This window comes from Aplidium turbinatum, chromosome 1 (genome assembly GCF_918807975.1).
Source record: "Aplidium turbinatum chromosome 1, kaAplTurb1.1, whole genome shotgun sequence".
Lineage (NCBI taxonomy): Eukaryota > Metazoa > Chordata > Ascidiacea > Aplousobranchia > Polyclinidae > Aplidium > Aplidium turbinatum.
This window is the reverse complement of record NC_137472.1, coordinates 62,296,541-62,316,918: the sequence shown is the minus strand read 5'-3', so window position 1 is coordinate 62,316,918 and position 20,378 is coordinate 62,296,541. Positions and strand designations below refer to the sequence as shown.

Genomic DNA, 20,378 nt, shown 5'->3' with positions numbered 1-20,378 from the left:
CTGAATGTATCGCCACAACCAGCGTGGCCTAATGGGTTAGGGTAAAGGAGTAGGCCTAGTAATTTCGATTGCGTGGGTTCGATTCTGCAACTTAACTGAGTGCAAGAAGGATCATAGTGACTGCAATCAATTGAGTTTATAAGGAAAATTGTGACAAAAACACCAGTGGTGTCGTATGCGTTATGCATGATTGAGTTGTGTCCTTCGAACAGTGTGGTACGTTAAAGTACCTAGCCATGAAATCGTGGTTGAGTGAATTTGGCATAATATGTGAGAAGATTTAGTGGAGCAGAACTGACAAACTTTTCTCAGCCCTTAATTGGAGAACTCACCTTGGAGAGCTGAAGCTGGTGGAAATTAACACAAATTTGTGGGAGTTTCGGAGCATAGCAGAAGTTAAAAAAATTCACATCTGTATCCAGCCCTGCATCAGTGGTTTAAGCTTACACAAGTATGCAAAACTGCCAAGAATAATAACCTATCAAAGGTTTTGTTAGTCCGAGAATAAACCAACCAACTAACATGGAATCATCTGGCAACACCATTTGTTTTGCAATTTTTTATCATCATTGGTGTGAGTGTGAGTGGTTGGGCTGCTATGGAAGATTTTTGATCAAAATTTATGCTTTTATAAAATTTGGTTTGAAGTTGGTTTTGGATGTGACCACCAAGTTGTACAGTAGTACACAAAATGTGGTACCGATATTGACATTCAAAATTTTACTTTAACCAAGTCGCTATTTCCAGCTACAGTACAGTAGGCCTATTTGTTTTTGCAAAATAAATTTGTTGCTTTAACCAACTGTTTTGATATCAATGAGGATTGCTTGCAGAAAAAGAACATCTCCATTGATTCATCTGCTTGATGTTGAAATCAAACGTCAAAAGCTTCTAATAGATATAAAAAATAAGCGGAAAGCAGAAGAGAGTGACATAAAAAGTTGCAAGCTCATTAAGTTAGAAAACAATGAAAACGAAACATTTCATCAAAACTTGGACTTAAAGTTTTTTTCTGCATTTTATTCTTCTGGTTCAGCAACAAAGGAAGAGAAATGTGACACTACAAGTACAAATGTGAGTGATTAAACTTTTAGTGTGCACTGAGCTTGGGGTTGCTTGTGTTATGTGAAGTTCCTTATCAATTTTGGTCTTAAAATCACGTGGCACTCAAATACAAGAACGCAACTCCAAGCTCTACAAACAATTATATTCTGGAGAGGAATATTTCCTGCTAAAATTTTATTAAAGTTATTGTGTTGAGTGCAAAATTTGGATTTTTGTGAGCTGGTTAAGAGAAAAAACATTTTGCACAAGGTTGAAAACAATAGATATTCATAACAGGTAATCGTAAAGGTCAACCCTGTAACGGTACTGTAAATTGAGTGCAACCTATTCCATCTTCTGAACATGCCGTTTCCCGATTTCGTCCCTTAAAAAGATCGAGAAAAAAGTAGGCAGTGGCTATTTGACCGGCGCCGGTCTTTGAATCTGAAACACTATTTGACCGGTCATGACGTCACTATACAGTCACTTTTTTTTCTTTTTCTCTTTCAAAGCAAAAGACGAAAAGCGCGCATTTAAGTTCTAAATCCAACCATTTCATTCAACTCGATACGGTACGTGGCGCGTGCGATACGTCGCCGACTCCTATTCTAGAGGGACTGAGTTTGATACTACCCGGAAGCGTTCCTTTTTTTATTTATTTTTTTTTAACTAAATTTTGACACGAAGTGCATTTTTGTAGTCAATTTTTAATTTGAGTTGCCTACAGCCCAATTTTTTATGTCTTTTCAAATGTGAGTAATAAAGTTAGAGTTTTTTTAATTTGCTGGAATTTGAGAATTTCTTTGGGTAATTTTCCGTTTGTGGCCGTGCTAACTACTGATATATAGCCTACTACATAATTTTTCATTCAGGCACATTTTAAATCTTTCAAGGTTTTGCCACCTTTTCCCGTTCATTAACGTGCTGGTAGGTCTATATCGATTTTTGTATATAGGGGTAGGCAGTACAGGGTGGATTTTAGCCACTAACTTCGGATTTTGCATAGGACTCTTTTTTAAACAATAATATGATATGACAATGCAAAATCAGCAAAAAAATTTGAACTTTAGGCGTTTTTGGCGGTTAGCACCACAAAAAACTGAAAATTGCATTTTCGGATTGTGAATTTAACAAAAAATCACAATTTTCTGGAATAAATGGTTTTCAAATGTACAATACTGCATAAACTTGTCATTTTTTTATGCAAATGGGCTCTGTGAAGATGGAATAATAACTCAAGACTAATTTGGAATTTTATTAGTAAAAGAAAAGTCCAAAAAACACAAAAAAATGGTGAAAAAGCATCAATTTTTTATGATAAAGTGTTCAGGAAAGGACAGGCCTATTGCAAAGCCTTGGACACTAGAAGAGATACAGTAGAAGAATGGTGAGATATAAAATGGTGAAACTTTCGAGGTTAATGCATTTAATGGACTTCTTAAACCGAGGGGAGGACATTCCTGGGGGGAGGGGGTATGAAATAAGGATTTGAGTAACTGATTCCAGAGTCATGCCGCTGAGGGAAAATACCTAAACGAATTTTATTAAATACATTTAGTAGGCTACTATGATTATGTTAATCTTGTTACTAATACTATAATTGTTTTTTTCAGATGACAGAAAACAATACAATATTTGTGCTAGGGGATGTACTTCCCAAAAATTATGATGCAGCAATTGATATATTTAGTGTTGCCTAAAAACTGAAATCAGAGAAGATGACGCTTTGCATCAGGTTATATGTTACTGCTTTGATAAAAACATGGACAAAAGCATTCGGAAAAGATTACATCATTGACCGGAAATGCATCATGGAGAAAGTTCAAAAGGTCATAACCCACTACCACAATCCTGTTTATGCCGAACACAACCGCACAAAACCAAAAAAGATAGGAATGGCTTTCGTGAAAAAGAGTATTCGGCATCTCCCACATATCCTGGAGAAAAATGTTATTGATGTTCAATTGTTCATAAAGAATCGCAAGACGTATACAGTACCAACCAATGGTCTTCTTGAAATAGGGAAGAATATGGATGATTTAACAAGCGACTAAAAGGCTTTTTATATCGACCAACTGGGTATCAAGTCATGCGCATCAGTGAAGAAATTGAGTATGGCATAGAAAAGGAATCAGAAGTAGCTGAACAACCGGCAATCATTGAACAAGATAGGATTGAAGAACAATACATGCAAATTGAAGACGAAACCGACCTATTGAATACATTAAGTGATCAACTGAATATCAGTGCTAATCGGCCGGGGCACATGTGAAATACAATGACAACCAATCAGTTGATCACTTAATGTATTCGATAGGTTGGTTTCGGCTTCAATTTGCATGTATTGTTCTTCAATCCTATCTTGTTCAATGATTGCCTGCTGTTCAGCTAGTTCTGATTCCTTTTCTATGCCATACTCAATTTCTTCACTGATGCGCATGACTTGATACCCCAGTTGGTCGATATAAAAAGCCTTTTCGTCGCTTGTTAAATCATCCATTTCCCTATTCAAGAAGACCATTGGTTGGTACTGTAGTGTATACGTCTTGCAATTCTTTATGAACAATTGAACATCAATAACATTTTTTCCAGGATTTGTGGAGATGCCGAATACTCTTTTTCACGAAAGCCATTCCTATCTTTTTTGGTTTTGTGCGGTTGTGTTCGGCATAAACATGATTGTGGTAGTGGGTTATGACCTTTTGAACTTTCTCCATGATGCATTTCCGGTCAATGATGTAATCTTTTCCGAATGCTTTTGTCCATGTTTTTATCAAAGCAGTAACATATAACCTGATGCAAAGCGTCATCTTCTCTGATTTCAGTTTTTAGGCAACACTAAATATAGCAATTGCTGCATCATAATTTTTGGGAAGTACATCCCCTTGCACAAATATTGTATTATTTTCTGTCATCTGAAAAAAACAATTATAGTATTAGTAACAAGATTAACATAATCATAGTAGCCTACTAAATGTATTTAATAAAATCCGTTTAGGTATTTTCCCTCAGCGGCATGACTCTGGAATCAGTTACTCAAATCCTTATTTCATACCCCCTCCCCCCAGAAATGTCCTCCCCTCGGTTTAAGAAGTCCATTAAATGCATTAACCTTGAAAGCTTCACCATTTTATACCCCACCATTCTTCTACTGTATCTTTTCTAGTGTCCAAGGCTTTGCAATAGGCCTGTCCTTTCCTGAACACTTTATCATAAAAAATTGATGATTTTTCACCATTTTTTTGTGTTTTTTGGACTTTTCTTTTACTAATAAAATTCCAAATTAGTCTTGAGTTATTATTCCATCTTCACAAAGCTATTTGCATAAAAAAATGACAAGTTTATGCAGTATATATTATACATTTGAAAACCACTTATTCCGAAAAATTGTAATATTTTGTTAAATTCACAATCCGAAAATGCAATTTTCAGTTTTTTGTGGTGCTAACCGCCAAAAACGCCTAAAGTTCAAATTTTTTTGCTGATTTTGCATTGTCATATCATATTATTGTTTAAAAAAGAGTCCTATGCAAAATCTGAATACCTTCATTTTTACTGCCTACCCCTATTGTATAGTATCTTTTTCGTCCCGGACGCGTTAATGACGAAAAATAAAACGATTGATTGATGTGACCGTGTTTGCTGAACGAAGCATTACATTTTTGCTCTCAATAAGTTAGTTATATACAATGTTAAATTGTATATCGACAAACACTGGACACAAACATGCAAAGACAGACAAAATTATAAAGATATGGGGAAGGCCTTCATCCTGCAGTGGAATAAAAATGGCTGACAATGATGATGATATACAATGCTTCTTTTAAAAAAATGGTAATGGTATGTAAATGTAATGCAACTCAAATTAAAAATTGACTACAAAAATGCACTTCGGGTCAAAATTTAGTTAAAAAAAAATAAATAAAAAAAGGAACGCTTCCTGGTAGTATCAAACTCAGTCCCTCTAGAATAGGAGCCGGCTAAGTATCGCACGCACCACGTATCGAGTTAAATATAACGGTCGGATTTAGAACTTATATACGCGCTTCTCGTCTTTTGCTTTGAAAGAGAAAAAGAAAAAAAAGTGACTGTATAATGACGTAATGACGGTCAAATAGTGTTTCAAATTCAAAGACCGGCGCCGGTCGAATTGCCACTGCCAAAAAAGTACATCCAAACTGGAAAATTTTGTAATGTTTGCAGAAACTTCGATCAGCGACATCGTTTTTCTTCTATGGTCTAATCTAAAGCAGAGGTGATGAACCTGCGGGGCGGCCCGTCAAAGAATTTTGTGCGGGCCGCAAAACTATTTGACAATCGCTCATGCATTAAAGACAAAAGACATCTCAAAGCTGTTTTATGCCTTCATTTATAATATGTTTTATGCGTTATATGAAAATCCGGAATGGCCCGTTTCCGTGAGTCCGATTCGGTGAGTCCGATCCCTTAACGGGGAATTTTTTCAATTTTTTTTTAAATTATCGGGTACCATAGCCTAATTATCATTGCCGTTTTAGGGTTAGGGGTTAGAGGTTAGGAACTCATCGAATCAGACTCACCGAACCGAATAGTAGCAGACCCTAAAAATCTTAGTAGGCCTATGCAGTTGAAAGTTGCCACATCGTCTGTTTGACCAAATATTGAACGCTTAGTCAAGCAAAAAAACTGTCCTAAAATCGCACTAAGCAAAAAAATTCAATGCTTCAGTGTTATTTTTTAATATTTTATGCTTCAATGTTGCATTAGATAGCTTCAGCTGTATGATTCGCGTGGGCTTTTGTTTGTTGTTTGAAAAAGAAATTTCATTAACTGATTTGTTGTTTCGGAGCATAATGGAACATTTAGTCAACTTGAGCAAAAAGGATAGAGCAAAACAAGAAGAAATCATACTCATATGAAAGCAAATCGAAAATTAAATTGTCTTCATTATCAGTGCAAGTACTGTTGCTCTATCCTTTTTGCTCTAGTTGATTTGTTTTTATTTTTTACTGTTGTATGTTTCGATTCTGCGTGAGATAATTTTAACTGTGTGGGTTTTATTACTTTCATCTGCTGTTTGATACTTTTCATGAATAATATCTTGAGTCGCTTCTAAAAGATTTCATAGTAGGTTACGATTAAAAAGTTGTGTGGCCTGATAACTCATGTGTAATTGACAAAGTGGCCCACGACCACAAAAAGGTTCGTCACCCCTGATCTAAAGTGTTAAAGACTACAAATCACAGATACACATATTTTCTCTCATGTGTTAACTCTTGATACTTGCAATGCTAAAATGGTCTGGAATACTGAAATAGTAAAGTTCAAAAATAAGTTGTGGGCGCTAATGTATCGCCACAAATAGGCAGTGTGGGCACGGGCAGTTGCATGCTATTTTTTTAACACTGCTAATTTTTGGTAGTGGTAGCAGCGATGCATTTATGTTGGAGTAGTGGCGCTACTTTTTTCTAATGTAGCGGTAGCACGTTGCTTTTCAGTTGCATTCCAATTGTTTGCTACTTTCCAATTTAAAGTGAAAAAATGACTCGTTTTTGAAATTTTTTGTGGAAACAATGCGTGAAAACATCAACCCAGAAATAATTCAACTGCAACAAACATCAACCCACATTGATACCAACCAACAAGTGTGATACCAACATCAACTGCAACAAACATCAACCCACATTGATACCAACAAGAGTGATACCAACATCAACTACAACAAACATCAACCCACATTGGTACCAACAAGAGTGATACCGACATCAACTGCAACAAACATCAATCCACATTGATACCAACAAGTGTGATACCAACATTAACTGCAACAAACATCAACCCACATTGATACCAACAAGTGTGATACCAACATCAACTGCAACAAACATCAACCCACATTGATACCAACAAGAGTGATACCAACATCAACTACAACAAACATTAATCCACATTGATACCAACAAGTGTGATACCAACATCAACTACAACAAACATCAATCCACAATGATACCAACAAGTGTGATACCAACATCAACTGCAACAAACATCAACTCACATTGATACCAACAAGAGTGATACCAACATCAACTACAACAAACATCAAACCACATTGATACCAACAAGAGTGATACCAACATCAACTACAACAAACATCAATCCACAATGATACCAACAAGAGTGATACCAACATCAACTGCAACAAACATCAACTCACATTGATACCAACAAGAGTGATACCAACATCAACTACAACAAACATCAATCCACAATGATACCAACAAGTGTGATACCAACATCAACTGCAACAAACATCAACTCACATTGATACCAACAAGAGTGATACCAACATCAACTACAACAAACATCAACCCACATTGATACCAACAAGTGTGATACCAACATCAACTACAACAAACATCAACCCACATTGATACCAACAAGAGTGATACCGACATCAACTACAACAAACATCAATCCACATTGATACCAACAAGTGTGATACCAACATCAACTACAACAAACATCAATCCACATTGATACCAACAAGTGTGATACCAACATCAACTACAACAAACATCAACCCACATTGATACCAACAAGAGTGATACCAACATCAACTGAAACAAACATCAACTCACATTGATACCAACAAGAGTGATACCAACATCAACTACAACAAACATCAACCCACAATTTAGGGTGCATCAAACCCTCCATCATTTTTTTAATGTGAGTTTTTTATTTTGGCAATTTAACAAAAGTGTTCTACCTCCTGAAAAAATGATTTTGTCAAAATTTTGTAAATTTTTAATAACATGTACCGGGTCAACATCGAGGTTGAAAATTTTGAAAATATTAAAACTAAATTTTTTTTTTGAAAATATCAAAATTTAGAAATAAATGTGATATTCATTTCAGGATAAAGAAATATAAGGGTTTCAAGTTTTTAACACAGTTTTTGCACAATTAATGTGAGGTCAATGCGTAATTGTACTTTTATATACATCATTATTTTATGCAAAAACTTTTTAAAAAAAACTTGTTTTTTCAAAAATATTTAAATTTTTCAAGTACAATAATTCCTTGTTATCATGTAAATTTTGAAATACGGTCATCATAACAATAAAACATTGTTTACATGTTTAAGATTCAAACAGTCAGCAGTTATGAATCATTTTCGAAGGTTTGGCCTCTTCTTTCTGTCAGTTTCTACCACTTGGAGGACATTCTGAAAATGTTCTTCAGCTTTGGCAGCACTAGTAAAGTCCGCACTTAATTTCACCCCTCTTTCTGCACAATCATTTACAACATTAATGGCGCAGATTTTGGCTTTTGAAGCAATGTAAGATGGCAATTTCTTCCATTCATCTACTTCTTCAGTCAAGAAATCACTATTCAGATGCAAGACACTGAAAAGAAACCAAGAGTCACAGTCACACGTGACCAAATCATGAAGGGATGTAGAAGGAGTAATATCAATTGGAAGTTGTGGCTTCCTGAAACCAGTGCTAATGCGATTACTTGGGTTTTCCTGATTGTCTCGATCTTTCGGTTTTAATACTAACAGCCTGTCAGCCAAGTGGCGAAGCTCATGTAGTGGGGTAACATCGCTAAAAAGTGCAAGTGGTACCTTTTCTGCAGTCAAGTACCATAGGTGACGTGCTAGAGCTGTTACAGCACTCTTTGACACAGTTGGATTGACTGCCTTGTACTGCAGAGTCTTCTTGTACAAAGATAAGTCATTCCAAAGAGCATCCGAAGCTGTGGCACAAGTGTTCCACCATGGACTGTATATCAGGCACACAAATGTAATAAATTCACGCAACTTCACACTCTGTTGTTTGCTAGTAATTATTCCAGATGGTAAGGAATTTATCTGTTGTTGCAGAAGAACAACTTTTGCAAAATACAAAAGTTTGGCCATCCATCTGGCCTTGTGCAAAGCACCGGGACGCTTGAATTTGAATTCTCTGAAAAGTCGTGACCATATAACAAACATATATAACAAACACAGTTCTGAGAATTCCTTGTAATCATCACTTTGATGGTGTGTGGAAGCTGCTGCATGATGGAGTGCCTCACGGTACACGACAACTGGGCGAGACAAAGTGGGCGATACCCACTTGGGCGAGACCAGGTGGGCGACGAGACAAGTGGGCGACGAGTCAAGTGGGCGACGAGTCAAGTGGGCGACGAGCCAAGTGGGCGACGGACCATTGGGCGACGAGCCAAGTGGGCGACGGACCATTGGGCGACGAGCCAAGTGGGCGACGGCCAAAGTGGGCGACAGCCAAAGTGGGCGACGGAAGCGAAAGTTTAGCCGTTCGGAAAAAATATGACTTAATTTTTACTTTAAAATACAATGATTGATTTGTACAAGGGAGGCAATGAGAGTTCTCACGCTGAGTTTCACGAAGCATTGGAAGCAACATTTTCATTATTTTTTGTAGCCTAGTAATACTAATAGCGCTTGCTGTTTGATGTTAATTTGCATTGTGACATCATCTTGACACACTATTTTGAATTTGCGGCGTCAGGGTTTATCGTGAAGCTTAAGAGAAACCTCTCAGAAAAGAGACAAACGAATGGCCAAAGAGTGGTTGAAGTCAGTTATGAACGTTCTCGAACCGTTATCAAAGCTTGTCAGTATAAAATATGATTTTAATTTTACTTTAAAATACAATAATTGATTTGTGGAAGGGAGGCAATGAGAGTTCTCACGCTGAGTTTCACGAAGCAATGGAAGCAACATTTTCATTATTTTTTGTAGTCTAGTAATAGCGCTTGCTGTTTGATGTTAATTTGCATTGTGACATCATCTTGACACATTATTTTGCAATTTGCGGCGTCAGGGTTAATCGTGAAGCTTAAGAGAAACCTCTCAGAAAAGAGACAAACGAAAGGTCAAAGAGTGGTAGTAAGAGTAGCCTAATTGTAATCAAAGAGTTAGAAAGGAAAACCCCGCAGAGAGTTGTTGCAGCAAAATTTGATGTGGCACAGGCGCAAATTTCACGGATATGGAAGGCATGGGAAAAGCTCTTGAACAACCATCGTAACAACAACATCGACAAAACTCACCTTAAGCAAGTAGATCAAGAATTTCAAACATCATTATCGATGGAGTATGTTGCAAAAACTTCCGGTCACCATCGATGCTAATAAAAACGCTGCAGCCACCAACATAGCACCCGCAATTTGTTTGTTTTGTTTTTTTCGCTGAGACTTTTCGGTCATTTGTCCGAAATGACTTGTAAAAATTCGGTCATTTTTTATTTATTTCGGTCATTTTTTCTGATGAAAATATTTCCTTTCAAGTAGCTGATACAAACCAAAATTTGCACTTTCTGACTCGCCACAACATTAAGTTTCGCTGAGAAACGTTGTCGTGTTTTACCTGAGAAAAGTTGGAACAGACAAACGTTTCTTCAACGTTCATCAGCGAAACTCAACCTTGCAACACTTGGCCGAATTGACTATATATTTGTGTGCACATTTTGACCGAATTGGCTAGGCTATATTTTTTTCGGACATTTTTCTAAAAAATCGGTCAATGACCGAAAAATCGGTCAGTGACTGAAACAGCGCACAATTAGTGTTCTTGACGCTATAAATCGTATGTGCGCGGAATATCCAATGTCTCATAGAGACTTGCCATTAACTTACATTTACAATGTTGTATGTGAAAGTACCAATAAAACTTTAATCCGAATGCTCTAGTCTAGACGCTGCGTAGCTGCATCAGCAGTTTACAGAACACATTGTGACTAACAGTCATTACTAGAGCCATTTTGTTTATGACCTAAAAATTGAATAATATGACTTTAGTTTTAGATATTCTGTCAAAATTTTTATTTTAATGGATTATTTTTAGAGCATCAAATTTATGCTAATCTCCGTAGTTAATGATTCGTATGTAAGTTTTTACATGTATTTTAAACAATAACACACTCGAACAACTAACAAAAACTTCTGTTTCGCTTGAAAATCACTACAAACATTCAAATGTCTAATGCATGTACCTACCAAACCAGCTACTTAGTAGTTAAGATCTCACCACTGGCTGACCTAGGGACCTACCGCAAGTGTTTATAATATTCAGAGACTGGATTGTGTGTTGCAAAATAATGTGTCAAGATGATGTCACAATGCAAATTAACATCAAACAGCAAGCGCTATTACTAGACTATGCTAGACTATAAAAAATAATGAAAATGTTGCTTCCAATGCTTCGTGAAACTCAGCGTGAGAACTCTCATTGCCTCCCTTCCACAAATCAACCATTGTATTTTAAAGTAAAAATTAAAATCATATTTTATACTGACAAGCTTTGATAACGGTTAGAGAACGTTCATAACTGACTTCAACCACTCTTTGGCCATTCGTTTGTCTCTTTTCTGAGAGGTTTCTCTTAAGCTTCACGATTAACCCTGACGCCGCAAATTGCAAAATAATGTGTCAAGATGATGTCACAATGCAAATTAACATCAAACAGCAAGCGCTATTACTAGACTACAAAAAATAATGAAAATGTTGCTTCCAATGCTTCGTGAAACTCAGCGTGAGAACTCTCATTGCCTCCCTTCCACAAATCAACCATTGTATTTTCAAGTAAAAATTAAAAGTCATATTTTATACTGACAAGCTTTGATAACGGTTCGAGAACGTTCATAACTGACTTCAACCACTCTTTGGCCATTCGTTTGTCTCTTTCCTGAGAGGTTTCTCTTAAGCTTCACGATAAACCCTGACGCCGCAAATTGCAAATTAATGTGACAAGATGATGTCACAATGCAAAGCGCTATTACACAAAAAATAATGAAAATGTTGCTTCTAATGCTTCGTGAAACTCAGCGTGTGAACTCTCATGGCTTCCCTTCTACAAATCAACGATTGTATTTTAAAGTAAAAATTAAAAGTCATATTTTTTCCGAACGGCTAAACTTTCGATTCCGTCGCCCACTTGGCTCGTCGCCCACTTGGTCCGTCGCCCACTTGGCTCGTCGCCCACTTGACTCGTCGCCCACCTGGTCCGTCGCCCACTTGTCTCGTCGCCCACCTGGTCTCGCCCAAGTGGGTATCGCCCACTTTGTCTCGCCCAGTTTCGTGTACCGAGTGCCTCATTTGTCCATTCCTGTACTAGAGCTTTTGTCTCATCAGAATAACAGCTTAAATCAAATAATGCAAGTGTTTCCTCGTTGGTATGGAGTACACTTTCAAAAATGTTCCTAAATCTGCTGAACACAGATACTTCTGGAGATTTTGAAGCTTCTATCTTCAGGTCTGTAAACACTTGTGCCAGCATTACCTCACCAACATGATGGCGGCATGCTGCCCAGAGTAATGGTCGTCCGAATGCCTGTTGCAGACTAACACAAGCAGCAGTCACATGGCCTGTATTGGATGCTGTTGTGTCAAACGCCATTGACGCAATATATTGCAGGCCTCGAAATTCGTTTTTGTTGACGGCGGACAAACGTGTCCGGTCTGAGCAGCTATCTCGGCGGACAAATTAAGTCTCACGGCGGACACACCAGTTTTAGCGTCGGTCGTCACGCTTAATCACTTTATCTTGATAATTCTTCGCCATTTGAGAACTATAGCTACGGTTTAAAAGGCTTTTTAAAATTTCAGCGCAGTCACTGTCTCTGAAAAGCTTTCATCAGACCACCGACGTGAGCTTGAAGAGTCAAAGCGCCGCGTAGCTGCTTTACGCCGCATAACTAATTAACTTCCACCGAACGAGGTCGTGTGGCTTCTTGCGTCACAATGCTCTGGTCTGGACACAAGTTGAAAAACTTCTACACTAACGCTACTATTTTCTGTTGTGCAAAGTTTCACTAGGCTTTTTTCTTTAGATTATTTTTGCGAGTCATATGAGCAAAAGTGAATTTTCCCTGGGCCTTTTCTTTCTTACTGTAATACCAAAACTAAACAAATTTTGCTGCATCTTGCTGTAATAGCCTACTCGTGTAATCTAATTTTGTAACCAACCTTGCCTTATCAATCTTACTCGGAGATCAAAGCCAGACATTGTGACGTAAGACTTGAACTAAGTTGCGCGTGATTAGTGTAAAAGTACCGGTACTCCCATCGGTTCTTAGCGAATAGTTCACCTTTGTTACGCTGATTCAATGTCACCAATCGTTGAAGCAACGTAAAAATCGAAAGTTTTCATGCTTGAATGGAAACTAAGGGATACAGTATTAACATTTTCTAGATGCGCGCTAGAATGCACGGGAAATTATATATCCGCAACAATTGTTCGTGCTATGCAATGACGATTTCTACCGCTATTTCTCGGCGGACAAATATGACCGATCTAGATAGTACTTCCCGCGGACATCACATGCTGTGACGGCGGACATGACCGCCGTGTCCGCCGTGAATTTCGAGGCCTGTATTGTTTACAGTTCCATATCTGCAGAAGTTCCATGCTTTTCTCTGTTATAATTTCTCCCGAATGCTTGGTAGTGCCTGGTGGATAAGCTGGAACTCCCAGAAGCTTCATTTCTTTCTCATTACCTACAGTCACAGTCAATTGTTCTTCATTCACATTCTTGTTGGATAAAGTATTCATGAGTTTTGAATCCCAGTGAAGTGATGCATATGTTGGAGGTATCCATTCTTTTTTAACTGCTGCAGCGATCTTCTTTCCAACTTCACGTCGTGACCTGTCTGCAGTGGCAACTGCAACTTTGCCTTTGTCACCACCACACTCTTCAATGATTGTTTGGGTGTATGCTGCCTGTTGAGCTGGCGTGAATTTCTTTCTTGTAGCTAATGAAACAAGTTTTGGAGATTTCAAAATATGATGTGGAATGAAGGCTGATGTTCCAGGACGAATGACTCGATGATGAGTTTTACCTTGTGATGGAACAACAAAGTCTTCGATGTCATTCTCTTCATCTTGACTGCTGTCACTGTCAGACAGGTGAACTGATTCACTAGTAATTTCTCTTTCCCTTGCTGCCTTCTCTTGATAGATCTTTTGTCTCTGTATACGTGTCTGCTTCCGCTTCACTTGCGATGTCAATGCTTGATCAAAAAGTTTTCATTGATTGAAGAAACTTAATATCTTGTGGGTTTTTGATTGCTTGCTCTGCGTCTCTGCTCCACAAAGGGAAAGTTTTTTGTAATACAGTTTCCAGTTTTTTTACTTTACCCAATGCTCCTGGAGTTGAACGCCGGTCTACTGGTATTTCTCGAAGCTTAGCATTCTTTTCAATCAATTCAATAATTTTATCACAGCCCCTTTTATGTGGCACCATTGGAATGATTCCTTGAGATAAAATGGAATTATCTTTTTTAGAACAATCTTTGCATTGTCGCTTTTCGTTCTGCTAGATTAGTCTAGCATCGCCGATGCATACTATTGTTATTCTGATAAGAGTAAACAGTGATACTGTAAAACAAGAGTCAGGAACCTGTTACGACATGAGAATGTCAGGTCTGCCACTGTAAAAGACTTTTGTGTGTGAAAATACCTTTACATCATGTAAGACTATATCACTCCGCATGCTTTTTGCTTAGTCCGATTTTGCCATTATTACAGATATTCAAGGCCAATGTTGACCCGGTAGAATTAATTCAAATTTTCTGAAACTTTACAGATTGTGTTTTTACCAGAGGTAGAACATTTCTAATTAATTGCCATGACCAATTTTTTTGATCGGGGGGTTTGATGCACCCTAAGTCCCACATTGATACCAACAAGTGTGATACCAACATCAACTGCAACAAACATCAACCCACATTGATACCAACAAGTGTGATACCAACATCAACTACAACAAACATCAACCCACATTGATACCAACAAGAGTGATACCAACACTAATCACAACTTCAAAAATGAATTTTTTTGGTGCATTAGTTTCAGGGCTGGAAAAAATGTTTAGCTTCCTGGAAATCTGTTTTTTAGCGAAAAAATTTCCCTCGGCTTACAATCACGATAATGACGTCATAATTACACCGTGTACAGTTTTCTGGCGAAAAGCCTCACGCAAAAAATATAGACGGCCATCTGTAGCTTCATAGTCCAATAAAGAATCTTGGTATCCTATTCGTAAGCAGGCATGGCGCACTGTTTGTGCCTGATGTTCCCGCTAAGGCTTTGATCGGAATACATTGGCCAACAACAATAGGCTTAATAAATTAGACGCCACATGCTTACATATTAGATCCACTGACTCACCAACCACCATGTGAATATCATGAAACAATACGACATCACGAGCCACTTGTTATGTACTTGACAAGTTGACAGTATGCTTCATGCTCGAACGGGTTGATAGTATGTGCAATGTGCATGAATAGCATAACTAATTATTAAGCGATATAGGCATATAACACAAAAACGGCCAGACGGCTGAATGCACAACAAGTTTCGCTGAGTGAGAACACAAAGCGTTGGGAAATTACTTCTGTAACCTACAAAACAACCAGTCGGTTACACGAAGAATAACGAAACGCATTTAATTAATTTGAAAACAAAATCAAAATTACGACGCTAAAACAGCTGTTTTTGTAAATCAAAGAAACCGCAAACAAATTTTGCCCATGCGAAATTACTACAAATACATTACCAGGACATAAAAAATGGTGACGATTTCTTGTTGTTTGGTCTATCTACCACAGCAGACACTTTGTACATTTTCGAGCGAACGTTATTAGTACTAAAATGCCATAGTTTTCCTTTGAAATGTAGGTTAAGAGCCTGTTTCACAATGCTATTACACTTGCTTATGTGAGGCCCATTCCAGTGAATGAGCAGCTCGTTGCTAATGTCTTTATTTATTTATTTTTTATTTGTGGATGTTTTTGTACCTCCACAAACATTTCGAATTTTTTCAATTACACTTCCCGTTCTTTTTACGACGCTTTCGGGCGGACTACTGCAATCTATTTGCGCAATTTTGCTAAGAACTTGTTCAGCTCTGAGGTACAAGTTGAAACTCGTAAATACGCACTACGCAGATATACGAATCAGTGTCGGAACTGCAATGTGTCAGCAAATTACGATGACGGTGAATGAAAGACGTTAGTAACGTGATTCTTACGGTAAACATTTCCCGCAAACCGACAAATTTCCCGGGAATGTCATTCCCGGATTCCCCATTTTTTCCAGTTCCATTACATAAAACATTAGCTGGTTTTTTGTTTTTTTTCGCTGAGACTTTTCGGTCATTTGTTCAAAATGACTTGAAAAAACTCGATCATTTTTTATTTATTTTGGTCATTTTTTTCTGATGAAAATATTTCCTTTCAAATAGCTGATACAAACCAAACTTTGCACTTCCTGACTAGCTACAACATTAGGTTTTGCTGAGAAATGTTGTTTTTTTCTGACATTTTGACCGAATTGACTATATATTTCTTTCGGACATTTTGCTAAAAAATTGGTCAATAACCGATAAATGACCTAAAAAAAAACCCAGTTAGTATGGAAAGAAAAGTCAATTGTGGAAGCCCATTTTTCGACAGAAAGCAAGTCGTTGCGCTTTCCCAGTGCCAATTTAAAACATGTCTTCATTAAATACCCCCATTCCTTCATGTCCTGCGGTGGAGAGACATTTCCTCATTGGTAAAGATGTGCCCAAGCAGCAGGACTCGGCAACTCATATTTTGAAATGTTTGTATTTTTGAATGATGCATAACAATAAATTTCTAAAATGACGTTGAAATGGCAGCTTGTAAACAAATGATATTCGATTTTAAGGTCATTTTTATTGTTGCAAAGTGTTTCTTGTGTCAGTTTAAAATAAAAGTAGTGAAGGAAGCAGAAGGTAGCGCGTCCTACTTTAGCCAAAGTAGAAGTAGCGATTGATGTGCTACTTCTAAAATAGTGGGTAGCGCAACACTGTTTAGTGAATGCCCACCTCTACAAATAGATTTGGTCATCTTGTAATATGCTCAATTGTTTATGCATGCAGGGGCGCAACTAGGGGGGCTGTCTAGTCGGCATGACAGCTCCCTTTAAGATTTACAACTTCAAGAAGAGAGACGACTAACTAGACTGAGACTTACGTACTACTTAACGTGTGTCCGTTCAAGCTACGTCCTATGCATACCAAACTTGTTTCACGCTCAAGTCGCATAAACCGCAATACAAAATATTAAGAGACCGTCATTTATTCACGCAATATAATGTCATAAAAACAAAATGGCTTGGGAAACCGGCTCAGCTTTTCGCTTACAACGGCATGAAAAAGAAGCTTTGCAAAGCCATCATTTTAACAAGTTCTAATTCTCAGGTTCAATCGTTTTCTTCTTCTTGCCTTTGTTCTCTCAAAACAACACACGCGTGCACACACGCGTAAGGGACCTCTGTTAATCACATGCAGAAACGGATTGGCATGCACGACGCACATGACTTGCAGGCGTTGTGCGGACGGCGGAGCATTTTTTCATTTTTTTTTTTTAATTTTTTTCCTTTCCGTATTATTTCCGAATCCAATTACCCGATAAAAAGCGGTTTTTAGATTCGATTCTGGATGGATTCGAATCTTAAGGATTTGAAATTCTACTTTGGGCATCCCTACTTAGGATGCAACCTTATTAACCCACAAAACGAAACTGCAGCTGGCTTTAGGCTAGTCTGATTTGTAATCTTTGTATGGTCCCAACTTCACACATTCTTAAACCAATTTTATAATTTTGGTATCAAAAAGACGGTAATTAAATTTTCTTTACAATCTTGACGTGTATCCAGGCCCTAAGCTTGCGTGGACTACTTTTTAAAATGTGGGCTTGGAGAGCAAACAATTTGCTGCCTACTTTCGAAAGCGCGGGAAACTTTTTTGAGAGAGTAGCAAGCGCGGACAGAGCGAAAACGGTCGCTTCGCACGTCACAGAATTGGATCATTGCGCTGTCAAATTACACTAGGCTAATATTCTAACAATCTAACTGTGATATATCCACTTCTACAAATCATTGTTAGTTTTCTCGTTGCCGACCCCCTTTGATTTTTTCTAGTTGCGCCGCTGCATGCATGTATTGTATAATTGTATTGTTTCACTTAGTGTACACAATTTCTTGTCTAAACATTCTGTAGCCTGTTAATCGTATAACTTGTCCTTTTAATAATAATGAACTTAAATAGTGGATGCAGTATACGCCACTATACTGCATCCACTAGTTAGGTTCATAATTAATAAAAAGACAAAATAATAATAGTAAATAATATAGGCCAGTTTATTGAACTTGTTAAACACGCTAAGTGTAAAAGTCCACCAAGCCTCAATCAAAAAATTCATTCGGTAATAAACACTTTTAGTGCTTGGCCTACTTCACAAGCCCCCAGTCATATTGTCTGTGTCAAATTGTGCTTGAGTTATATTGTTAACTTTGCAGGCAGGAAGCAACTATATTGACAATGTGTACTGGAAACAGCCCATTGATGATGTCACTAAATCACCTGAAGAAGAGAACTCATCCTTTCAATATTGGAAACCTGTGGAATACTCTTTAAACTCAATGGACTTTGAAGAGTTGTGTGGCTGAACAATTCTGCCTGTATATATGTTGCAAAGTGTATTTTGCATTTCAGCCAATGCTTCAATGCTCGCCATGTTATCTGATTGCGATTTTCTCTTCAACATTTTTAATTGTAGTAATGTGTTTCTTTTCAAAATAGTAGACTGGTAATGTCCATCTCCTCTTCTAGATAGGTGCAATACAATAAATACTTATAGTGTGGAGTGTTTGCAAGTGCTTTTATCATGAGGGTCTCTGCCACAGTGTCAGTGCTCTTTGTAAGTTGGTTTGCAGGATGGAGCAGAAATATTCTGCCTTATGCCAACATTTTAGCATCAAGGTTAATGTCCTACCATTTAATAATTCAGTGTTTGATTTTTATACTGCTGCGTACATGGTTTGTTGTCATTGGCATCAAGACTAACCTTGTGCTGCAAATATTGTTGTTCTTGTGGATTAGGGTGGAGTGAAAAAGTTTTTTTTTTCCAAATCAAAAAACATGGGGTCTGTATACAGGCCAAATGACCCAAAACGGCTTTTAAAAACATTTTTTGGGGGTGGCTGTCACTATTGGCAGCGCTACCGCCATCTGGTGGTCATCAGTAAGCAAAAATTCTTGAATACTCCATAACTTTTGATACACACATGCTAGAAGGTTGGTTTTGGTGTCTATAGATGCAGAATACATATGTTTATATCTGCTCTAAGAGACATGTTTTCTTTAAAATGCTTCTAAATTAAGTTATTTGCAAAAAACTGATTTTTGCATTAAAATTTAACAAGAATAACATTTGATGTTATACTTTTTCCTTTGCAGAAATACAATTTATCATAAGTTACTTGTAACTTTGTTTAAAGCTATTTATTATTCATTATGATGAGAATAAGAAGTCAATTACAAGTTAAAAAAGTATTGCACAAAGACTATGTTTTCAGAAGTAAGAGTTTATTTCCTGATGGGAAGCTACCCACTGCAAAAGATGTTTTACAACGAGTACTACACGAAGATAATTGGACAAAAGAAATAACAGCCAGTAAAATTGCACTAGAATTGGTTAATCATTGGATCTATTGCAATGTTTATACTCTACATCACACCACAGCTGCACACTAGGGTGATTCAAAAAAAACTTTTTTCTAAATTTGATCAGTTTGGTTGTTTAGACCTGTGCATTTTGGACACAAAAAACACCTTGTCAAGTCTCAGGTCAATCGGTCGACATTTGACGCCCTAGAAGTGGACCCCTTTTTGCCAGGGGCTCGAAAAGGGTATTTTTGCTGTATCTCGGTAACCACCTGAGGTAGAAGACTGGGACTAGGCTTAAAATGACCAGAATACATGACTTCCTATTTAACTTTAAGAGAAACATAGGGTCTATCTAGCTTATTTTCCTCATAAACCTTAATAAACTGATTTTTTAGCCAAATTCACAATGACGTGATACAAACCAACCCCCTATTGCCATGTTTATACTTAATTATAACTTCAATAAACTTTAAATATATTTGTTTTCATTTGCTCAGGCTGTATATTAATTTGAAAGTAATTAACTTGAAGTGTTTGATTTCTAAAACCTGAAAATCTGATGGCAATGGAAATGAGAACAGAAACCCGCTTATGGCCATTCGATCGATGTCTAAATGCCACTGATTTTTCATATGTTGGATCACTACCTCCAACAGTTGAAGATGTCTTGTTTAACTGCCGCTCTCGTCACAAACATCACCAACTTGAGACAAGCAGGCAGTCTTCTTTAAAGGATTCAGCAAAGGAAACTGTGGTGGAAGTACAAAAATGGTGGATTCGAGCAGGATACAAATGTAAGAGAGAGCATGAACTGGTCCTTGACATTTTGAATATTGATAAAAGGTGGAAACA

The 20,378-nt window shown here is 37.4% G+C and overlaps 1 protein-coding gene across 1 annotated transcript; it reads left to right on the top strand.

Moving 5' to 3' along the window:
- Window positions 1–775: 775 nt before the first annotated feature.
- LOC145768242 (uncharacterized) lies at window positions 776–18,526 on the top strand. The gene is made up of 2 exons (XM_082579731.1): window positions 776–1,074; window positions 18,377–18,526. The coding sequence occupies exons 1-2, from the start codon at window positions 817–819 to the stop codon at window positions 18,524–18,526; spliced, it is 408 nt and encodes a 135-aa protein (XP_082435857.1). The 5' UTR covers window positions 776–816.
- The last annotated feature ends 1,852 nt before the right edge of the window (window positions 18,527–20,378 follow it).